A 22,645-nucleotide genomic window follows, 5' to 3' on the forward strand; every position below is an offset into this window, starting at 1 on the left:
AAATGGAATTTTTTTTTTTTTTTTTTTGTAAATGAACTCTACGGAGAACAAAGACAGATGGTGGGAGAAGGAACTAAGAAGGAATTTTTATCTAAAGTAACAAAAGTAGATTAGCTACTGATGGTTTGAAGAGCAGCATCCTCTGGCCTCCTGTCTCCTTGTCCCTTCCAGATGCTGAGGGGTACTTGGTTGTTTAATACTTTTCATACACATGTCTAATTATTTCTTTTGTCATATTTACCACAAAATGTTATTAGAGGCACAATGAGTACAGAAAACACAAGGTGTTTTTACTTTGTACGGTACTATGTTAAGTGAAACTCATTACTATTAGAACTGAGTCCCCAGCTCGCAAGGTTCCATGGTAACTTGAGAGCAAATACAGGGCTGTGTGGTCGGGCACCTCACTTCCAATATGCACAACCTAACGCTAATGTGAAAGCTGAACTGCCTTTAAAACAATAAATAAGAATCCAATTTTCAGATGTCTGCATTTGCTGAATGGTTCCCTCTTTTGTGGTCATTAAGGTGAAACAAAGAAATCACTGATTCCAGTCATTTCCATTATCTGACTTGTCATCACCGAGGTTTCCTCATTATGCACTGTTAACAGGGTTGAGGTTACTTGAAACCAGCTTCCAGTTCCAATTAGGAAGACATCCCTGCTATCTGCATTCTGATTAAATGCGTTGCCTGGAAATCACAGAAAGAGTCTATTCTATTTCCTCCCATTGCGTAGATCTCATAAACATAGACTCAATTAAAAGAGTTTTCTTATCAGGCTTCTGTGGGTCATTTTACTGAATTTATTAGACTTCTAAGTCATGTAAACTGTAAGACTTGTGGCCTACAGATTCAGCAAGAGTCTAAACTAGATATCCAGGACTTGCCCCTCCTGTGTTTTAGACAAAGAAATGTACAGAAGTCAGAACATCTAACAACAATGAGCTCATGAGTGCTGGCGAAATAGAAACACGAGTCTCCAAATTGAACCTTCCAAGGTAGATACTGTAAATATCATGATATTGTATCAGGACTTATTTTAAGATCATGGAACCTAGCCCATGCCATTGATGTTTCAGAAGTTTTCATGAAGGACACTTTTAGCTTCCTGTTTCAATATATACTACTGATGACTTGCTCTGCTTTAAATATGCTCTCCTCATTTTCCTATCCTCCCGGGTCATGAAGACTAACCAAATCCCTTCAATCTCTTTATATAGAGAACACCCAACTGCGTGTGCATTTTCAACACTTGGGATTATTTCATTCCTCTTAGTTTTATTTCAGTACACTTCACTACTTGACCTTCTGACATGCTTTCATATTTACCTTCATGCATTTGCCACCTAATGGGTATTTGTTTTCAAACTACTCATATTTGTCCCATGTTTTTAGTTTTCTCGCTACTATAATGCTTTAACGCTATAATGCTGTTAAAATTTTTTTCCAGAGTTTTGTATAAATCCTTGGGCAGTCACTTGTCAATTTTAGTATGCTGTAAACTCCTTAACAGTAGATATGTAGGCATAAACAACAATAGGTGAGTACATTGCCCGGCTATCAGTGGGCACTCAACAAACATTAGAGAGGGCAATGTCTGTCTTTCTCTCCCTCAGAATGCTAGATGTTTTTTCTCATTCTAATCAAGACATGCTACTATGTCTCAGTTCTGCATGGCCTTGCTGACTGCATAAACCCTGCTGGTTCTCTCTGAACTAATAATTATCCAGTAACGACGACACACTAACTCATTCAGTATAGTGTATGGCATTGCTTTATGACTCAATCATTTATGCTAGGCTAGTTTTAGTATTTGTTTCAAATGATCAATGAGGGAGACTTACAGAATTGCAGGAATTCCCTCTAGGTGATGTGTTGGTAAGCATACTTAGACATATATTAACAGTGCTGAAGGAAACTTTAAAAATTCTCTTTCTCAATTCTACCATAAAATGAATCCTAGATATGTTTAATGATTTTTGCTAGAGGTTATATATATGGTTTTGGTTACTGTCTAGGAAATTGGAGCTATGTACTCTTTAATAATGAACAAGGAAGTAAGTACTGAGGAAAACATCGGAAGGTGATTTTTACAATCTGAATGACTGTACGCATGCTATTTATTCTCTTCAGATTGCCCCACATAGCAATTTAAATTGCATTACTCATTACAAAAATCCATATGCCTTTTGGGTGCTATTGTTGCTTTGTTTGTTTTCAGCCTATGGAGGCAATGACGACCTTGGCACAAGGCATTTCCTAAGGATTAATGAGCAGTTGGGGGTTAATGACTATCAATTCCTCACAGCTAGTCATCAATCCAAAGGAAGTATAGACTGCAAGGCCATTAACTGCATTACCAACTTTCTGAAATCAGATTCTTCATTGCCTTCCTTGCTAAGGAATTTCATTCTTGATGAACTTGTTAGATTGTTCACAAGCTTTCACTCGCCTGGACAGGGACAGAAAAAATTGTTCTTCATTACTTTGTTATTTGCTATTTTGTTACATACATGTGTGTGTGTGTATATACATTAAATATACACATATATGAGAGAGATGTATTAATGAAAACTAATCACCCTTAAGTTAATATGTACTCCATATATACATATAGATATGCAGTTATCTGTATCTATATCACATTAGTAGTAATAAAAGAAATATATATATATATATATATATATATATATATATATATATATATATACATTCCCCCCCCCTTGGGCTACTTTGGTTAGAACAATCCAAGAATCGTGGGCTTGTTTTTCAGCTTTTTATCCTCATTTATCATCCTCAATTGCAATGTCTGAAGGGATTCATCCCATTTCATATCCAGAGAGGCTAAAATCTGTGCTCATTTTCTAAAATTTATCTTTCCTCAATATCCTATATGAAAGCTTATTTGATAGATAGGTTGCTTGATGGCTTGTTGGGGTTTTTGTTATATTCTTTTTATGAAACATCATTTTTTATTGACTCTTATAACATCATTGTTCTTCACTGATGTTAATGATATGAATAGTTCTTCATTTGACACCAGTCATGGTGATGACCAACAGCTCAAACAATAAGTAAACAGCAATGCAACTGTGAGTGGCAATATCCCTTTAGTAATAAATTGTACTCATGTGAAAAAGATTCTGGAATAGATACAATCACAATCCTCCTCTGATGAAGATTCTGTGGTATCTTATTTTCTCTTCATGCATCTAGTTTCTTTTATTGCCTGTTTTATCTATTGTCTATTGTGACATAGAATAACAAACTGACTGTAGTGTTGATATGTAAAAAATATGGCAAATACGTGTGATACCACAGAAATCTACATCCCAAGAATTTTCCTGTAGACATTTTTCCCCTGAAAACTTGTTGAGGAACTGGTTTTAATTCTTTCATCTTATTCACAGAAGTCAATATCTCATCCCAAAACAGCAGTAAACACACTTACAAAAACACATAACTAATTGACACACAGAGATACCAGCCCAATTAATTATTTCTAGATCTGAAACATATCTACAAGTACTGTAGTCTAACAGATCTATCTGCATAGAATATACTAATTTTCAAACCATAGGATTCTCTAATGAGACAATGATTAAGTTAATAAAAGTTAATAAAAGTTGTAAAGTATGTATAGAGTCATATTTAAACAAAAAGTCATATAAAGTTTCAAAGATTGCATAAATGATTTGGTAACCACTAGCAAATTTCTTGGGAACTCTAGATGGTACCATATCTTTTGGTAATATTATGAGGACTCAACAACATGATTCACTTTTATTTAATGTCAGGTTGAGATAGGCATTTTCCAGTAAGCTTGAATATATGGACTAAAGCTTTCAGGAATAAACAAAAATGTGAGACAATGGAAACAAAAACAAATATCAAATATTTAAACATCCTTGTAATTTTTTTCTCTTTTTAACTCTTCTGTCACTACAATAACACAGAATAGAAATCAAGACACACAAATTTACAGCAGTTTCACAAGCACTATACATACATTTATCTCTGAGTTTTAAATGTTTTTCATTTATATTTGCTTAGTTGTTTAAGTAACTGAAAATTGATAACAACTTTTCTTTGAGGTCATCTCTTACTTTTTCATCCATTTAATACATATACATTGAATATACACGACTATCTGGCATTCTATGTAGGGGATTTAGGATATAGACCATATCCATTGCTTCCAAAAACCTATTGAAATGGTTACTTTCTATTCATTTGCTCAGATTCTCAATTCATTTATGTTTTATGTTTCTTTTAGGGGGGTTATAAGAACTAATGACCCAGTCCATTCTTCACTATTTTTGCTGATAGCTTAGATCATCTTGGTTCATCTGAGTTTTATTAATAGCCTTTAGTTATGAATTTAATCACTTTATCTACATGGCTCCTAACTAAAATTTAAATATGTTACATAATCAGTAGTTCAACTCAATATAACAGCTATTTACTAGATTGTTAGATAAAATCCAGTTCTATTTTTTAAGAAGCTTGTGAATAAATAAATAGAATGGCCATCTAGACAAACATTGGCATTCATAAATAAATTTGGTAAGTTTAATCATGGCTTTACTTACCACTAGGTGAAGGATGAATTAGTAAAATTGGTGACTGAATAGAATTAGTTATGGTAAACAGGTTCTGGTTTGACATAATTTAATGGAATAATCTGAGTGAGGAGTTCAAAGCGAAAAGGAAAAAAATATCAGAAAAGGAAAAGTAAGAGAATCTGAATAGAATGAAAACAGTATACCACTGTTACTGTATTAAGAATCTCAGTAAACAACTGGGACAATGATGTGATACAGCATCTCGGAGTGAATACTTCACATGCCATGCTAAGGTACTGGTAATCAGGGAATGATTGGGCCTAGAGGGGGCTGTCTGGAAATATTGGAAGACATTGTAGTTTTCACTTCTGGGATTGCTACTGGCATCTAGTGGGTACATGCAGTAAAAGAGCAACAAATTTATTGTCATGTATATTTATCTGTATACTTGTCTAGTTTCTCATGTTATTACTTTTAGTTACTTTAAGCTAAAACATTACTGTGAACAATTACTATGGGAAAATATGAAAAGGAAGTAACAACTTTGAGGTAAGAAGAAACAAGCACTAATCATTTGATGTTTTTTAAACCTGAAAGAGAGAGAGAGAGAGAGAGAGAGAGAGAGAGAGAGAGAGAGAGAGAGAGAGAGAGAGAAAGAAAGAACAGCATCCTTGGGCCCCGGGTGTAATAGCATACACACAAAGGATGATGCCCACAATTTTCTAAGAGCTGGAGAATTCTGATTGCACAACTCGAAGCATCAAAGACAGAGTAAAATTTAGAGTTTGAGACTCTGAGGTCCTCTTCCTCACTTTGGCTGAGCATTTTGCTACAATCGTTGTTATAAAAACACAAACATAGTACTGAACAACTCTAATCCTACCACATAATTTGAGAAGCAACTCAGTCATCTATATTTTATATTTTCATAAATAATCAATCTAAAAAGTGGATTTGATGTAAAGGATTTTCACCCAGCCAGAAGGCTCTTGCCAGCTATTTTTATTTTCTTTGCATCCTAAGAAGTTTAGCAAAAAGGAAACCAAAAACAAATTAATTTTATGTTTAGCTTTGCCAAGAGGTTACTGATTGTGGGTGTGTACTTTTAGATTTAGATGAGGTATACTTTTTTTTCTTACTAATATAAAGTTGGAGCAGTGACTGAGTCCTCAGCCTGGTCATCTAGTCTAACGCGCTGCTTTGGATTGTTACAATGGCTCAAGGAACCCATTTTCTTTCATGGATTTTAAGAAAAATGATCCTAATGCTTCTGTGAAGCACATTTTGCAATGATTAAGCGGTCATGCCCTTTAAAGGGCATTCGCCTTTACTGACTATATGATTTCTTATCCCCTGCTTTAAAAAAAAAATAGGGATGGAAGAAAAAAGGAGAAAAGACAATAGCTGGAACCAGAGCAGTGAACATTTCTACCCAGTTCTGAGGTGTAGGGAGTAGTCTTGTGAAGCAAACCATGGAAAGAATAAGTGTCCTCGAAGTAGCAGCTTTTGAGGCAGCCATGTTATTTTAGGCACAAACAGCAGAGGGCATTGTTTGGTCAAACATCAAACAGGGCTGCTAAGGATAATAATAAATGAAAAGGGAAAAAGAGGAAAATATTGTCTACGTTCTACATCCACAAAGCATGCAAGAAAGAGCAAGGAGTCAGTGAAAATGATCTTCAGTTTGCTATGTTGTCCCAGCTATTTAGTGTATTAATGATTGTGTGAAAGCAACTACATACCCGAAAGATAAAAAATCAGAAATGGATGAAATTCTTGGTATAGGAATGGGACTCCACTAGGTGCTAAGGATCCATCAGTAAGTTCCAGTATCCCAGGAACAGTGGGTTTACAGTCTCAACTGTCTACACACAGCCTTTGTCCACTTACCCATTTTTTTTCATGGATGCATGCTTTAACAAATGCTTAAAGAGTATAATTTCATGGAAATGCTACTAAGTAAAACGAGTATATCTCTACTCTGATTATGAACCTTGTGTCAGGGCTTGATATATGGTAAGAGAAATGCTTCTGTATAGAAGAAAATAGTTAATATCGATACTTTGATGAAATTAAGTATTTTAATAATTTTTAGTTTAAATTATTAAAATTTTAATAAATTTTAGTGGAGTCATAGTAACATAAAATGACTTTATAAGTAGATAAAACTAAAAATAAAATTTTTGATGTCACTTTCAATGATCAAATAAAACGTAATCTATTGCAAGTTAAGAAACCCTATTGGAAAGGTAAAAGGCATACCAAGTTGAAACATTTGGAAAAGAAAGAAAGGTTCATGAAGCTGAAGAAATAAAGGAGATTACAATAAAATGAAAAGATCAAAGAACAAATTAGAAGTGTATTCAGTTTGCATCATTTTACAAGAATATGGAGGCAAAATAAGAATTTCAATTGAAGAATGAAACACATTTATATATTTAAAATGCATTAAACATGTTTCATGAAGAATTAGATATGACAGGCCAATTATGAAAAGGGAGAACCTGATAAGATATTTTATGGGTGTCCAAGTTATAAATGAAAATGTCATGGATAAGAAGGGGAATGCTAAGCTATGTTTAGGAGTACTGCTAGGAAAACAGTGTCAGGCATGATGTGAACACAGAAAAAGAAAAGTCAACAAAAAGTACATTTTTTGCCTTGAACTATTTGGTATATTTTTACTAGCATTAATAGAGGGACGGAGGCAGGTTTCTGTGTATGCTATTCTATTTAGTTCATGCAGTCTTCACAGATTATGCTTACTGGAGATTATCACGATTACTTTGGAAACTATAGCTCACATTAGTCCCTTTTAATAAAGATCAAATGAATAACAGTAAACTAGTCCTCCAACAGAAGTCATTTCACTCCAAATCTGGCTTTTATTTCACTAAATACTGCTGTGAGTAACTAGAAATTCTCCTTATATACTTTACTACGTTTCTTGCTTGTAAAAGACCTGAAGCTGAATACATGCTTACTTCCTCTTTCACACAATTCACCACATAGATTTGAGCAGCAGAGATGATTCGTGTGTGACTTCAGGATGATAAATTTTACACTAGCTCAGTCCTCCCTCTGCGCAATTTATATTTTATGTTCTTGGAGATGTTAACTAGGCTGGGTTAATTTCAAACTTCAGAACTCTGTAGTCAGGTAATCAAGCTGAAGATCAGGCCCATGCAATTTTAAAGTGATGAGTGGTGTATGGATTATTGAAGCCACATTTTCCCCCATAAATTGGTTCTTCCCCTTCGATTTCTGTTTTCCACAAAGGCAGAAGCCTTTGAAAATAATACTCTCACAAACTCCCTACATGCTTAAAGGTCTCAAGGCTTTTTGTCTTAAATATATTCATTGAAGCAAATCTGAACAATTATGTCAGATGTACAGCAAGCCCCAAAGGAACAAGTTACACAACCAAATTTAACTCCTCTGCATCAGGAGTTCCTGGCTTTGACTGTAAGCCTAATTTATATTCTTTCTTATAGGACTAATGTCAGTTTACCTCCTAGACCAGTACATTCCCTCAATATAAATCTCTATAAAGACTCTATAAAGTATTGAGTCTCTATAAACACTCAATTTCATTTCAAATATTGTCTGAAAATTTTATGATTAGTTATGCCTACATCAATTTTTATCTATGGCTTACAGCATTTAAATATTTTTCTACATCAAATTGCAATAATGCACAGATGCAAATATGTACAATTTATCTTCTATGTGTGAATTTAAACTAATTATTGCCACCATAACAATATTCAAAAGCTCATAAGACTTTCCTGATTTAGAAATTCTGTTTGTTTGTTTTTTTAAAATAATTCTTGTTTTATTCTCCAGAGCATAGCATACCATTATGGTAGTTACTACCACATGAATCATTGTCGTTGTCGTCGTCCTCCTCCTCCTCCTCTTCCTCCTCCTCCTCTTTCTCCTCCTTTTCCTCCTCTTTTTCTTCTTCCTCCTCCTCCTCCTCTTCTCCTTCCTCTTCCTCTTCCCCTTCCCCTCCTTCTCCTTCCCCCTCCTCCTTTTCCTCTGTCTTCTTCCTCAACTTCTTCTTTTTTCATTTAATAAATCATTTTCTCTACATTCAGTTTTTACTCATTTAATCATATTCTAATGTCACATATAGTCACTGGTCATATATTATAAAGTTATAAGACAAGCCTTCTTAAAAATGCAAATGCAGAGACAGATTCTCTATCATAAAACACACTTTCTAACATCTAAATATCACTCTAGAAACATTTTTAAAGACATTGTGCTTCATAAACAAGTGTCTGACAACTTGACAGGTCAAGTCCCTGAGTTGCAGCCATTTGAAATCTGTACTGCTTTTGTTACACTTACCTAGAGCTAGTCTTGATCATATTTATATATAAAATGTTCTTGAAATTCTGCATGTGTATGTATGTCTGCACAAAGAGAGGTAGGTCAACATCCTTGGAAAGCTGAATTTAAAAATGAAGTATTGACAATATTAGAAAATACTGCTAAAAACAAGTTTGATTTGAAAAGATGAGCTCCCTTTGGTAATAGTGTGATTAAAATTGTGCCTTTTTGTCTTCTAGAATTTTAAATATAAAAAATGGTGAGAAATGATTTTTCATCAGAAAATATTTTTGTCATGGTAGAAATAAATTTTAGTAATTTTCTTACAACCATATTAGGATAACTGTGATTAATTTGATAAGAAGAATTCAGCATGTAAAATGTCATAAGAAATTCAAATTTTCAAATAATTTGTCTTTTCTTTGGTATTAATTTGTTGAGATGATTTCATGAGAGAAAGAGAGAGGAGAGGAGAGACAGAGACAAATAGTCAAAGAGACAGACATCATAGATTGGTGATAGATAGATGATAAATCAATAGATAGATAGATTGATAGATAGATAATAGAGATAGATAGGATATATTCCAATATATTTAGTTGCTTATAGATTGAAAAATAAAACAAGCAAACAAACAAAATCCCTACACATTCAAGGGTTTATTCTTTGATAGGATTAAAAGTGTGCATAGGAAGAACCATTCCTATGTCATTTAGTTCATTTGTTTACCACACCATCAAAGAAGTTCTTTGCACTTCTTCATTTTAGTTTTCATTTTTGCTATATTAGCTTTAGTGTCAGATTTCTTTCCTTTGAAACAGAATGTATGTAGCTCCATATGTCTTATTCTCTCCAAATATTCCAGAAACAAATGTAGAATTGGGATATCCATTTAGATATCCAACCTCACACCCATTTTCTTATTTATGAGTGGAAAATATTTTGTAATCTACTCAGATGCTAACTCCTTGTATTGAACCTGCTAACTTTTGTCCCATGACCAGAATTAACTAATTTTTAACAACAGAAGTTATTCTGCCTGTGTTTACTTAGATAAGAAGCTAACAGTATACAGCCTACAAGTTGGCCTGCCAAAGGTTTTCTGTGTGCCAGGCAAGCTAAAAAAAAATTTCAACTATTGAATGTTTGGCCTGAAGAAAGCAGATAATATTTTGAGAGATGTGACAAATAAACTAAAATCAAATAATTGTGCCCATAAATAATGTAAAAAATAAGCCTAATAATCCATTCCTGGTACTAGAGTGTCTAGTAGGGACATTGTATAGCTATTTAATAGCAAGTATATTTAATTTATTCTTATATGTGGGTGTAGATACCGAAAGAATCTTTTACAGAAGAAGGTTTCCATGAGTTTTCCTGGAGGCTATAGTGCAAATTACCCATTCCCATGCTCATCCCTGCCCTCCCATCTCCACCTTAATTAATCACTCTTATTCTATTTTTCCTCTTTCTCTATGACATCTTTTCATTCTGTCTCTACTCCCTTGAAAGTACCCATCTGTAGCATCTTAATAATTTTCTGATATAGATAGATATTCCAAATGAAATATAAGTACCTAAAGAAACAAATACAAAGGAGACGTGTAATATTTTTCTTTCTTGGTCCGGTTATCTCACATAAAATAATTGTTTCCAGATCCATCTATTTAACATTGAATTTCATCATTTTACTTGTTTCATTCAGATTCATTTCTTGAATAAACAAGTAGCTCTGTAGGAGTATACAGATTCTTTTGAAGATATGGGTGAGTGTGGTTTAACTATTTCATGTGGAAGAACTATTTCTATCTTTTTATGATCCTCCACACTAATGTCTATAGTGGTTTTACCATTTTGCACTCCCATAAGCAATGAATGAGCATTTCCTTTTCTCCATAGTCATGCCAATATCTACTAACTTTTAAAATTTCTATCTTATCCATTCTGAATGGGTAAGATCAATTCTCAAAAGGCTCAAAGTAGTTTTGATTTGTATTACCTTGATGGCTAAGGATGTTAAACATGAAAAAAAAAATGTCTCTTAGTCATTTACGTTTCATTTCTAAGAATTCTTCCTTTAGATTCTTGTCTTAACTTTATATTTATTTAATTTTTATTTTGTTTATTTTACATTTAGATCACAGTTTTCCCTTGATCCTCTCTTGCCACTACCTCCCAGCCCCCTCTCCCTTATTCACTATTTCTTTCTCTTTAAAACAGGACTGGCCTCAATGAATATCAACTAGCTATGGCATATCAAGTTTCAATAAGACTAGGTACGTCCTCTTCTACTAAAGCTAGACAAGGCAACCCAGTATGGGAAAGGGTCCCAAGGGCAGGCAACTAACTCAGAGACAGCTTCTGCTCTGTTAGGTATCACATAAAAAGACTAAGCTACACAAATGTATCTTGTCCCAATTTCTAATTGACTTTTTTTTTAAACTGTGCTCAGTTTTCAGCATATCTTGTATATTCTTTTTAAAATTAATTTATTTTTATGTTATGTGAATTCGTGTTTTACCTGCACATAGGCCTATGGGAAAGTGTGAGGTTGTAAAATCTTGGAGTTAAACAATTGTGAGCTGTAATGTGGGTGTTAGGAATTGAACCTTGGTCCTTTGGAAGCACAGTCAGTACTCTTAAGTGCTGAACCATCTCTCCTGACCCATCCTCTATATTCTTGACATAGATATTATTTTAGAAGTATAATTCGTAAATAATTTTCCCATGGGTGGGGTAGGCTATCTTTTCACTCAAATGATGATCAGCTTTTCTGTAAAAATATTTTAATTTCTCATGCTGTCATATAGTATTCAGAGACTCAGTGAAACAGAATTTTAAGAATTTACATATCATGGGGTTTATTAGAGTGACTTACAGGCCAAGATCCATCTAGTTCTCAATGGCTCTCTACCAACAGAAAGTCTAAGAATCCAACAATTACTCAGTCCATGAGACTGGATGTCTAAGTCAGTCTTCAGTATGTACTAGAATACTGAAGAAGTTGGTTTTAATGACAATGAAGGAATAGACTTACAAGTAAGAAAACAGCAGGTAGCTAAAGCTCAAATCCTTCTTTGTTCTGTTTGTTTTATTTAGGCTGTCAGTAGAAGGTGTGGCCTAGATTAAAGATGCATTTTCCCATCTCAAAAGACACAGATTAATGGCAGGTCTCCCTACATCATATGATTTAATCAAGAAAATTCCCCATAGGTGAATTTTCTGCCACTTGGCTTGGGTATTAGTTAATTCCAGATGTTGTCTAATTGACAAGAAAGCACAGCCATTCCATCTGGCAACTACTAGTCTTAATTACTGAATTATCAAGGTCCAATTCAGAAGATCCTTTCACATGGTATAAATTCAATCGTAATCCCCAATTTTTTCTATATTAGCCTCAAGGCATAGGGCTTATATTGAGGTCCTTGATCTACCTCGAGTTGAATTTTGTGAAGGGTGAGAAAAACTTCTTTTACTAGATAGAATTTAGCAACCTACCACATTTGAATGTTCAGAGATTAAGAGACTATGAAATGTTCAGCCCTAAATGAGACATGGACATCTAAACCACCTTTCCCCAATGTGAGATCATCATGAAACAGTACCAGAAAGGTAGTAAGACTAAGAAGTATTGAAAATAGAGTTTTTGATGTTTCTGTTTATGGCTTATATTGAGGTCCTTGATCTACCTCGAGTTGAATTTTGTGAAGGGTGAGAAAAACTTCTTTTACTAGATAGAATTTAGCAACCTACCACATTTGAATGTTCAGAGATTAAGAGACTATGAAATGTTCAGCCCTAAATGAGACATGGACATCTAAACCACCTTTCCCCAATGTGAGATCATCATGAAACAGTACCAGAAAGGTAGTAAGACTAAGAAGTGTTGAAAATAGAGTTTTTGATGTTTCTGTTTATGTTAACAATGAAATAGTGTTTCCCTTACACAACAGAGCAATTACAAAGATGAACTCACTGTGGTTGTAACATCATGCAGAAGGCCAGTATAAACTCATGTTAGACAAAATTTCAAGCAGTGATGAAAGAGATGTATTCAAGTCTCACCCCTAGCTGAGGAGTTATGAGCAATTGATTAATGCTGTGAAAAAAAAAATGTCAGTTTTCTTTAAAGGTGTGACTAATGTTTGATTGACTGTGCTCTATGGAGTTGCCATATGCCAGCATGTTTGGGAAGCAGAATTTGGACAACATGGGTTAAAAAAAATAAAGTCACAATTTTGAGTGGTATATTAGTCAGGGTTTTCTACAAGAGCATAACTTACAGAATGATGAACATATGTGTGTGTGTGTGTGTGTGTGTGTGAGAGAGAGAGAGAGAGAGAGAGAGAGAGAGAGAGAGAGAGAGAGAGAGAGAGAATAGAAAGGAGATTTATCTTGCAGGATGTTGTCCAGCTAGTCTGAAAATGGCTGTAGATAATGAAAAGTCCGTGCATCCAGTAGTCGTTCAGAACTTGAGGCTGGATGACTCAGCTTTTCTTCAGTATATTCCATAATACAAAAGATGTATGCTCAAATGCCAGTGAAGGAATGGACTTACTGGAGAGAGCAAGAGCTAGCATGCAAGAACAGAGAGCTTCTTTCTTCCATGTTTATTATATAAGTTGCCAGCAGAAGATGTGACCAAATTAAAGATGGATGTTCTCATCTCAAAAATATGTATTAGAAGCATGTTTTTCTGATTCAAGTGATTTAATTAATGGGAAAAATATCCTTAACCAGTATGCCCAGCCATTTTGGTTTTAGTGAATAGCAGACATAATTAAATTAGCAATAATAGTCATCACAGGTAGGGGAAAAATTTAGTAGATGTAGAGGAGAGAGAGATAATATGATAAAAATACATGTATGAAATTATCAATCAATAAAAATATAATTTAAATCACACAAAGAAAGTAAAATGTATATGTATTATTGATATAAAGTCTCTTTCTTTTTCCTTTTCTGTGTGTATGTGTGGATATGTGTGTGTGGATGTATGGATGCATGTGAGTGGGAAAGAGAGGGAGAAAGAGAGAGAGAGAAAGATATGAAGGGGAGTGTTTGAGATTCTCATTATCAAGATTCAAATTGTGTGAGGACTAGTTCTGGTGCTCTGTGATTATTGAGAATCCTTAAAGATAGATGTGCATAGTGGGGTATATTTAGTTAACTTAATTCATGTATTTATGTTTTCTTTTGTAAATTAATTCTAATGTATATGTTCAGCCTCTGTCAACACTACAATCCGAGTTTTAAAATATTTCCCTCTTAGCCATGTTTATGCATACACTGGTTTATCAATGCATGGGATGCATAAGGCCTATTTTAAAAAATCAAGATATCCTCCAGAACCTAGCTAAAAGTATCATAGCTCTATTCAAAACCCCACACAAATTCATTTGTAATAAATGTGGTGAAATGGCATTGTAATGGATGGCATATAGCTTTAAATTGATTTCCTTTGATGTGATAAAATCATCTCATAAAAGAGATGTTGAATCTGGGATTTTGATGCAAAATAAAATAATTTATATTTTAAAGTAGAAAATCTTTTATTGATAGTAGTTTATTTGATTCAATACAAAGTACCACATACTATTCGCTATAGGTTATAAATTAGCTTTGAACCAAGAATAATTCATGAATCATTACTTATGACCGATTAATCAGAAACCTCATTAATTGCAATAATACAATGACCTTGAAGGGAATTATAATTAGAAATCACAAGTCAGTCATGGTAAAGAAGAACAAACAAATTATATAATATAAAAGTAATATCAGTATTCATATGCTTATGTTTTCATCTATGTTCCTGATCATGTCAGCTAATTCTTATGGTAACATTGACCAGGAGGTATTTAAACATCCATTAAACAATAACAAAATCATGTGGTTTTCTTGAAAACAAATGGATCTGATGATCATTGGCTGAAGCATAAATGCTAGACAATTATAACATGATTTCTTTTATATTTTAAATCTAAATCTAGAAAAAAAGAGCATGACCATAAGAAGGATGTATTAAAGGAATAAACATACTGTCTTTAGCACTTAATTTTTAAAGTGTGTTACAGGTATGCTCTATATTATTTACCATAGGCACTAGCTTGTAGGGTGTGATAGTCTTAGGACTTCGGAGTAAATAGCAGTGTTACCTTTCACAGAAGGTAAAAATAAAAGGGTGAAATAAGGTTCCTAGTTTTAATGGTACTGAGATTCACAAAGAGCTATAAAATATATTCGATGTTAAGAATTCACTATTAAGAGATCTATTGTAGAAAAGATGTGGCATTACCCAAGCAGTAGTGCCACACAACTTTAATCCCAGTATTCTGGAGCCAAAGGTAAGCAGATATTTGTGAATTCAAGGCTAGCCTGGTCTACAAAGGGAGTTTCCAAACAGGCACAATTACATAGAAAGACTTTATCTTAAAACAAACAGACAAAGCATAAAAGATAATTAAAGGAAGTTATGACAAATAACAGAATAAGGACTTACTCTGGTATTTATTACCAAACTATACTGCTACAGTCCCTAGGCTTATAAGAGATCATGGTATGTGGGCTGGAAAACCTGAAAGAGGAAAGTGCTCTGAGATGACAACCTTATAAAAAGCATGAGTTGGTTTATAAATAAATGACTTTATATTAAAGCTTTTTATTCTCAATAACCTTAAAGAAGTGTATATTGTCAAAAAGGAAGTCATGTGTCAAAAGTGTTCTAAACAACACATATTAGAAGTTTACAATAGTCAGTATCATTGAAAGTTACAATACTGAAAATATAAATTAACAAAATTTAAAATACTCATTTGTAACAGTTGTTTGGGAATTGCATATAGCTTCTTTTCATCATATTAATTATTTTTTTCCAAACTCTTCCCAGATCTACATGCTCCTTCCATCCTCAACCAATTTGTGACCTCTCCAACAAGGTCAATTATGTTATCAAATATTCTAGGATTCATGACCTTCCATTGTACTGTGGTAGAAGTGCCAGGAGCTGCACATGTAGAGAAAACTCATCCTTCTTCTCCAGAACCTAACACAACTGTAAATAGCTCCTGGGATGGTGGGAAAACTTCATGCTCAACTCCTGTTTCCATGATGGGATTTGGTCTGGTTTGGTCTAGCACAGATTTTGTGCATTCTGTCACAATCAATTTCCTTTCATATATGTTCTTCTCTGCTATGTCCAGAAGATACACTCTCCAAGCACTCATATGCTATCTCCAGCTCTTACAGTCTTACTCCCTATGTTCTACAATAATTCCTGATCCCTTGGAAGTGAAGTGCAGTATATATGTTCTATTTTACACTGGAAATTCTGCAGTCTCTTATTCTCTACACCTTGTCTAATTGTGGATCTCTGTATTGATCAACTACTGCAAATGTAGTTCTCTGACGAACACTGAAAGATGCCTTAATCTACTGATATAGTGATTAGTCTTTCATAGTTGGTTTAATGTTATGCCATTTTAACAGAATGAATGGATCAGGTTTGGTTTTAGGGTATATGATCTGTCTAGCCATATGTGCTTGTGACAATAGTCCAAGGAATCATGTGGAATGGACTTAAATCTAATCAGAGAATGGCTAGTTACTCCCTTAACATTCAACCACTAATGCAGAATCTGGGAATGCTCAAGAGGTGGTTTTAGAGGCTTTGTTTAAATTTACAGAAAGACATAACTCGCAGACTGACCCACTGTATTTCTCTATTTATCTCTGTGACAAACTACACCACAGCAGTTTGGAGAGCAACAATTATTTTAGCTCAAAGTTTCACAGCATGGAGGAAAGCCTGTTATATACAACATTAGGAATAATCTTGTCTGTAGTGTCAAAAGCCTCAGGACACTTTCTTAAATCTCTGTGGCTGATGCATGCTCCATTTACTACAGTAGAGCTCTACCTCCCAAGGTCCCAAAGCCTCTTCAAATAGAGAAAACAGCTGGGATGTAAGTAGCACTTGCAAGCACACTCTTGTCTTCATACAGCTGGAGCAATGAGATCCACCCAGTCTAGTCCCCAGCTTCAGTAAAGAGTCAGGCCCAGTTTTAAAGAGAAGGCTATTTTGTGGTTGTTCTTGGATGTGGAGGATAACCAGTAAAGAGAGGTCTGAAAAAATGATTTTTAGTCATGGTTTCTATAGGAGAAGGCAGAGTCATTCTCGGAAAAGTTGGAGTCTGTCAGACCATAGATAGGGTGAAGGAAAAGTGCATACTTGATTCAGAAGTGGATAATTTTAGTCCTTTGTTCAGACTATAGTCAAGAGCTTCCCTCTGCTATTTGTTACTAGGTCTTGAACTGAATAAGGCAAAAGGGTGGTGGTCATAAGGGTCTTGTCTTAGTCCAGAAATTTCAAGGTCTTAGGAGCAGTTGTCTCTCTATGATCAACAAAGATCCTGAACACCAAACTATCAAGACAGGTACAGTAATTATATAAGAATATATCATCTTAACTATGAAAGTAATCACTAGTTAGATATTACACATTCTAAGAACTTGTATCGGTATTATGTTTCCAGCCCAACTATGCCAATTGTGTTAGCAATAGGCATATGAGATGCTGTCACATAGGGCCTCTCTCTTCTCTGAGAGAATATATATACATGTATTCTGTCTCTTTCTGTCAGTTTCCTGCAACAGGGGAAAGATACTCTGACCTTGATATACTGGCTCCTTCTATGCACCTCTTGTCTTAGCTCATGTTGATCCTTTTACTCCAAATACCCCTCTTTCTTCTATCCATCGACTACTACAGAACCGGGGAAATGTGACCTTTATCTTTAAATGCTCCCCTGGCATTAGAGCCTGGTGCCAATGTCTTATTTCATAGTGAAAAGCATAGATTGTTTTACACATCTATTCCACTGCTGTCTCACCATTTAAATTCACATTTCCTCAGGGATGTGGGTTTCATTCTTCATCTTTTTGTGTCCAGTACAAATCAAGTTGTCTGGCTGAGACACAATAGAAGTAGAAACAATGATAATAATAATAATAATAATAATAATAATAATAATGTCTAATATTTACCCAGTTTTCACAATGTAGAAGGTAGTATTTTAAGTTCTTAATCTGCATTAACTAGATTGCCTGAAGATTCCTTGAAAATGCTAACATTTCCTTTGTATTAGTGAGAAAAGGACACTGAACTACAGGAAGTATAAATATCTTGCCCAATGTTGTGCTTAATGTAGGCTAAGTTTGTCTACTTTTAATTGGAATGCAGTAAAATTCTTACCCCTTCTCTTCTTTCTTTCTAAAAGGGTAATAGAAACAACAGGTTAAGAAGAGAGCTTGGGATGTGTTACCTACAGACGTGATCCATGATCAGCCAGTTCAGTTGATAACATATTCTTAGAAGTTGCTGTTTGAAAATAATGCAAGAAATAAATTATTTTATTATGTATAAAAAATCATAATAATAAGTGTACAAGGTAACAATACTGTTGCACAATTTTTTACTGTAATCAAACTTTACATTTATCAAAGGAACTTATTAGCAGGTGACCCCTCCCCCAAAGGCATCAATCAGCAGGCTACATTTTAATGACATATGTGAATCTCTATGGAAGCTCATGCTCATACATACAACCCCCTGTTAGTCCATTCTCACAGAAAGCATGAAGAAAGTTCTTTTTGTTTCTATCAGAAGCTACTCTTAGGGGAAGATATTTTAATTACATTAATTGTGAAACATATTATTTGCTGTTTGTTCTTTACCAGTATGTTCACAAGATTCTGATAACTCTGTCCTGGTTGCACACTTTAACCATACAACTTCTTGCATGTTTTTTCTTTCTTTTTTCTTCTATGTTTCTTATTCTTCAAAGGGGAGAGAACAGTGCCCTTGTCAGGGGAGGGTTTCAAATATTGGAAAAGTTACTTGGCAGTGACAGTGGAATACATCATGTGCAGTTGCATACCTGATAATAAGTTTAGCATTTCTATTTTTGGTTAATGGCTTAATGTAGCCAATTTAAAATTCTTAATAATTTTTAACAAAGCACCATGCAATTTACTTTTTCACTAGATATCAGAAATTAATTACCTTTTCCAGAATAGCATTGATTATTAATTCTGTATCCCATGGTATCTGCCATGTTGGGTGGATTTCAAGAATGTGTCCCTTCTTAATAATTTTGTATAGGAGGATTTGGTTGTCTGGGTATAGTCCCTGATTACCATTTTCTGTATATTTCTTGTCTGAGATGGACACTGAAGCAAAAGATTAAGTCCATCACATATATCTTGAGGCTTTTGGCATCTACAAAGTTGGAGGTTGGTAAGCACTACACCAGCGACCTCTTCCTTAATGTTCTATTTGTCTAGGATTAAACATCTATATTGGATGCAAATGGTGAATCATTGCTAATTTGGATTACTGAAATCTTTCTCTATAAATATTGACAATGTATTGGCCACCCGAAGACAGCTATTAAATTTGTTTACCATGAAGACTACTACATGCTTTGCCTGTTAATTTTACCAACAATGACCTTAGCTCATACGTAGGTAATCAACAATACTCTAGGATGAAATTTAAAGAAGTAATAACTATTTTTGTTTCCATTGTTTTTCAGACTGTTTGAACTCCAGAAGGACCAACATCAGATAAATTATGAATGTTGAACAAGATGACCTTACATCCACAGCAGATAATGATAGGTCCTAGGTTTAACAGGGCCCTATTTGACCCCCTGCTTGTGGTGCTGTTGGCTCTTCAACTTCTTGTGGTGGCTGGTCTGGTTCGGGCTCAAACCTGCCCTTCAGTGTGCTCCTGTAGCAACCAGTTCAGCAAGGTGATTTGTGTTCGGAAAAACCTTCGTGAGGTTCCTGATGGCATCTCCACCAACACTAGGCTGCTGAACCTCCATGAGAACCAAATCCAGATCATTAAAGTGAACAGCTTCAAGCATTTAAGGCACTTGGAAATCCTCCAGTTGAGCAGGAACCATATTCGAACCATTGAAATCGGGGCCTTCAATGGTCTGGCGAACCTCAACACTCTGGAACTCTTTGACAATCGTCTTACCACCATCCCGAATGGAGCTTTTGTATATTTGTCTAAACTGAAAGAGCTCTGGTTGCGGAATAACCCTATTGAAAGCATCCCTTCCTATGCTTTTAACAGAATCCCTTCTTTGCGCCGCCTAGACTTAGGGGAATTGAAAAGGCTTTCATACATCTCAGAAGGTGCCTTTGAAGGTCTGTCCAACTTGAGGTATTTGAACCTTGCCATGTGCAACCTCCGGGAAATTCCTAACCTCACGCCACTTGTCAAACTTGACGAGCTAGATCTTTCTGGGAACCATTTGTCTGCAATCAGGCCTGGCTCTTTTCAGGGGTTGATGCACCTTCAAAAACTGTGGATGATACAGTCTCAGATTCAAGTGATTGAACGGAATGCCTTTGATAACCTTCAGTCACTAGTGGAGATAAACTTGGCACACAACAATCTAACATTACTGCCTCATGACCTCTTCACACCCTTGCATCATCTAGAGAGGATACACCTTCATCACAACCCATGGAACTGTAACTGTGACATCCTGTGGCTCAGCTGGTGGATAAGAGACATGGCCCCCTCCAACACGGCTTGTTGTGCCAGGTGTAACACTCCCCCCAATCTGAAAGGGAGGTACATTGGGGAGCTGGACCAGAATTACTTTACATGTTATGCTCCTGTAATTGTGGAGCCCCCCGCAGACCTCAATGTCACTGAAGGCATGGCAGCAGAGCTGAAATGTAGGGCATCTACGTCCCTGACTTCTGTATCTTGGATTACTCCTAATGGAACAGTCATGACCCACGGGGCATACAAAGTGCGGATAGCTGTGCTCAGCGATGGTACTTTAAATTTCACAAATGTAACTGTGCAAGACACAGGCATGTACACATGTATGGTGAGTAATTCTGTTGGCAACACCACTGCTTCTGCCACCTTGAATGTTACTGCGGCAACCACTACTCCATTCTCGTACTTTTCAACTGTAACAGTAGAGACTATGGAACCTTCTCAGGATGAGGCACGGACCACAGATAACAATGTGGGCCCCACTCCAGTGATCGATTGGGAGACCACCAATGTAACCACATCTCTTACGCCACAGAGCACAAGGTCGACAGAGAAAACATTCACCATCCCAGTAACTGACATCAACAGCGGAATCCCAGGAATTGATGAGGTCATGAAAACAACCAAAATCATTATTGGGTGTTTTGTGGCCATCACACTCATGGCTGCCGTGATGCTGGTCATTTTCTACAAGATGAGGAAACAGCACCATCGGCAAAACCACCATGCTCCAACAAGGACTGTTGAAATCATTAACGTAGATGATGAGATCACTGGGGACACGCCCATGGAAAGCCACCTGCCCATGCCTGCGATTGAGCATGAGCACCTAAACCACTATAACTCTTACAAATCTCCCTTCAACCACACAACAACAGTAAACACAATAAATTCAATACACAGTTCAGTGCATGAACCGTTATTGATCCGAATGAACTCTAAAGACAATGTACAAGAGACTCAGATATAAAACATTTACAGTTACAGAAAACAAACAATCAAAAAAAAAAAAGACAGTTTATTAAAAAAATGACACAAATGACTGGGCTAAATCTACTGTTTCAAAAAAAGTGTCTTTACAAAAAAAACAAAAAGAAAAGAAATTTATTTATTAAAAATTCTATTGTGATCTAAAGCAGACAAAATTATGTGTATTCCTCAGAACCTGTTTTTGCTGCACTTACTATTTTCCCACACCTCCTCTCTCCCCTCCCGATTGCCATATTTTTCATAGATCTCAACTCCCCAAAGAACTGGTCTAGGAAATTTTGTAAGAATTCTGTTACACTTTGAGATTTTTATGGTGAATTCTAGTGGTGAGATCCAGTCTATTTTGTCTCTTTCTCTCTTGATTTTTTTTCATTATTTTCTTTTTCCTTCATGCCCTTATGAAATAGTCCAATGGGGAATGCAATATTAGAAATAGATTTTTAAGAAAGAATGAGGAAAAATGCAAGATCATATATTTTTCATGTAATGACCTGTTCTGTATTTACGAGGAGGACATTCTGTGGAGAAAGAAAAAAAAAGTAAGCAAACAACAGATTAATTTACATATGAGCATCTATAAAACCCATGACTTTTAAAAAAATCCTCTAGAACCAGAATTTGTAGTTCAAAAGCTTAAAATAAGATTATAAATAAAATATTGTTGGTTTTTCTGTACCTGGACATAGCTCATTTGTAATCTGGGTCGAATGTGAGGAACCGGAAGGTAATTAGATTCCTTGTTTTCTAAGAAAGATAATGCTACAGTGTTCGTTCAATCACAGCATCATTTTCTACATATCTTTGCTGTTTTATTTGACTTAAGTTACACATTAGCAAAGATGCTGAGATATTCTTGCCTTCTCAACAGGACTGCTCCCTGTAAAGCTTTCAGATGAAAAGTTAACTGTTTACAAACTGAATGTAAGTCAAGAAGGGAGAAAATACCACTAAGATAAAATTTACTTCCTTCTAAAGAAAACTCCACAGACCAGATGAAATCGTACCACAAAAGAGGAGTCATTCTTAATTGCTCACAGTTGAAAAAAGAATTTTGAGTTCTGAGTGTTAGCAAATTTCGTTCAATTCATTGAAAATTATCATAGAGCTAAAATGAGCTAAATGGTCACTTGGGTGATGTGGATCCATAAATAACAAGGCC

The 22,645-nt window shown here is 35.2% G+C and overlaps 1 protein-coding gene across 5 annotated transcripts in view; it reads left to right on the plus strand.

The window, feature by feature from the left end:
- The window catches only part of Lrrc4c (leucine rich repeat containing 4C), a 1,205,288-nt gene extending 1,183,128 nt beyond the window's left edge, over window positions 1-22,160 (plus strand). For 3 of the 5 annotated variants that reach the window (XM_076929324.1, XM_076929323.1, XM_076929325.1), the window contains one exon: window positions 19,502-22,121. In XM_076929324.1, coding sequence (XP_076785439.1) covers window positions 19,544-21,466 — 1,923 coding nt within the window. In that variant the 5' untranslated portion in view covers window positions 19,502-19,543 and the 3' untranslated portion in view covers window positions 21,467-22,121. Of the gene's footprint in view, window positions 1-11,161; window positions 11,183-19,501 lie in introns of those variants that run through there. The other 2 variants (XM_076929326.1, XM_034496430.2) reach the window with 2 other exon arrangements.
- Window positions 22,161-22,645: the final 485 nt, after the last annotated feature.

Source organism: Arvicanthis niloticus, chromosome 2 (genome assembly GCF_011762505.2).
Source record: "Arvicanthis niloticus isolate mArvNil1 chromosome 2, mArvNil1.pat.X, whole genome shotgun sequence".
NCBI lineage: Eukaryota > Metazoa > Chordata > Mammalia > Rodentia > Muridae > Arvicanthis > Arvicanthis niloticus.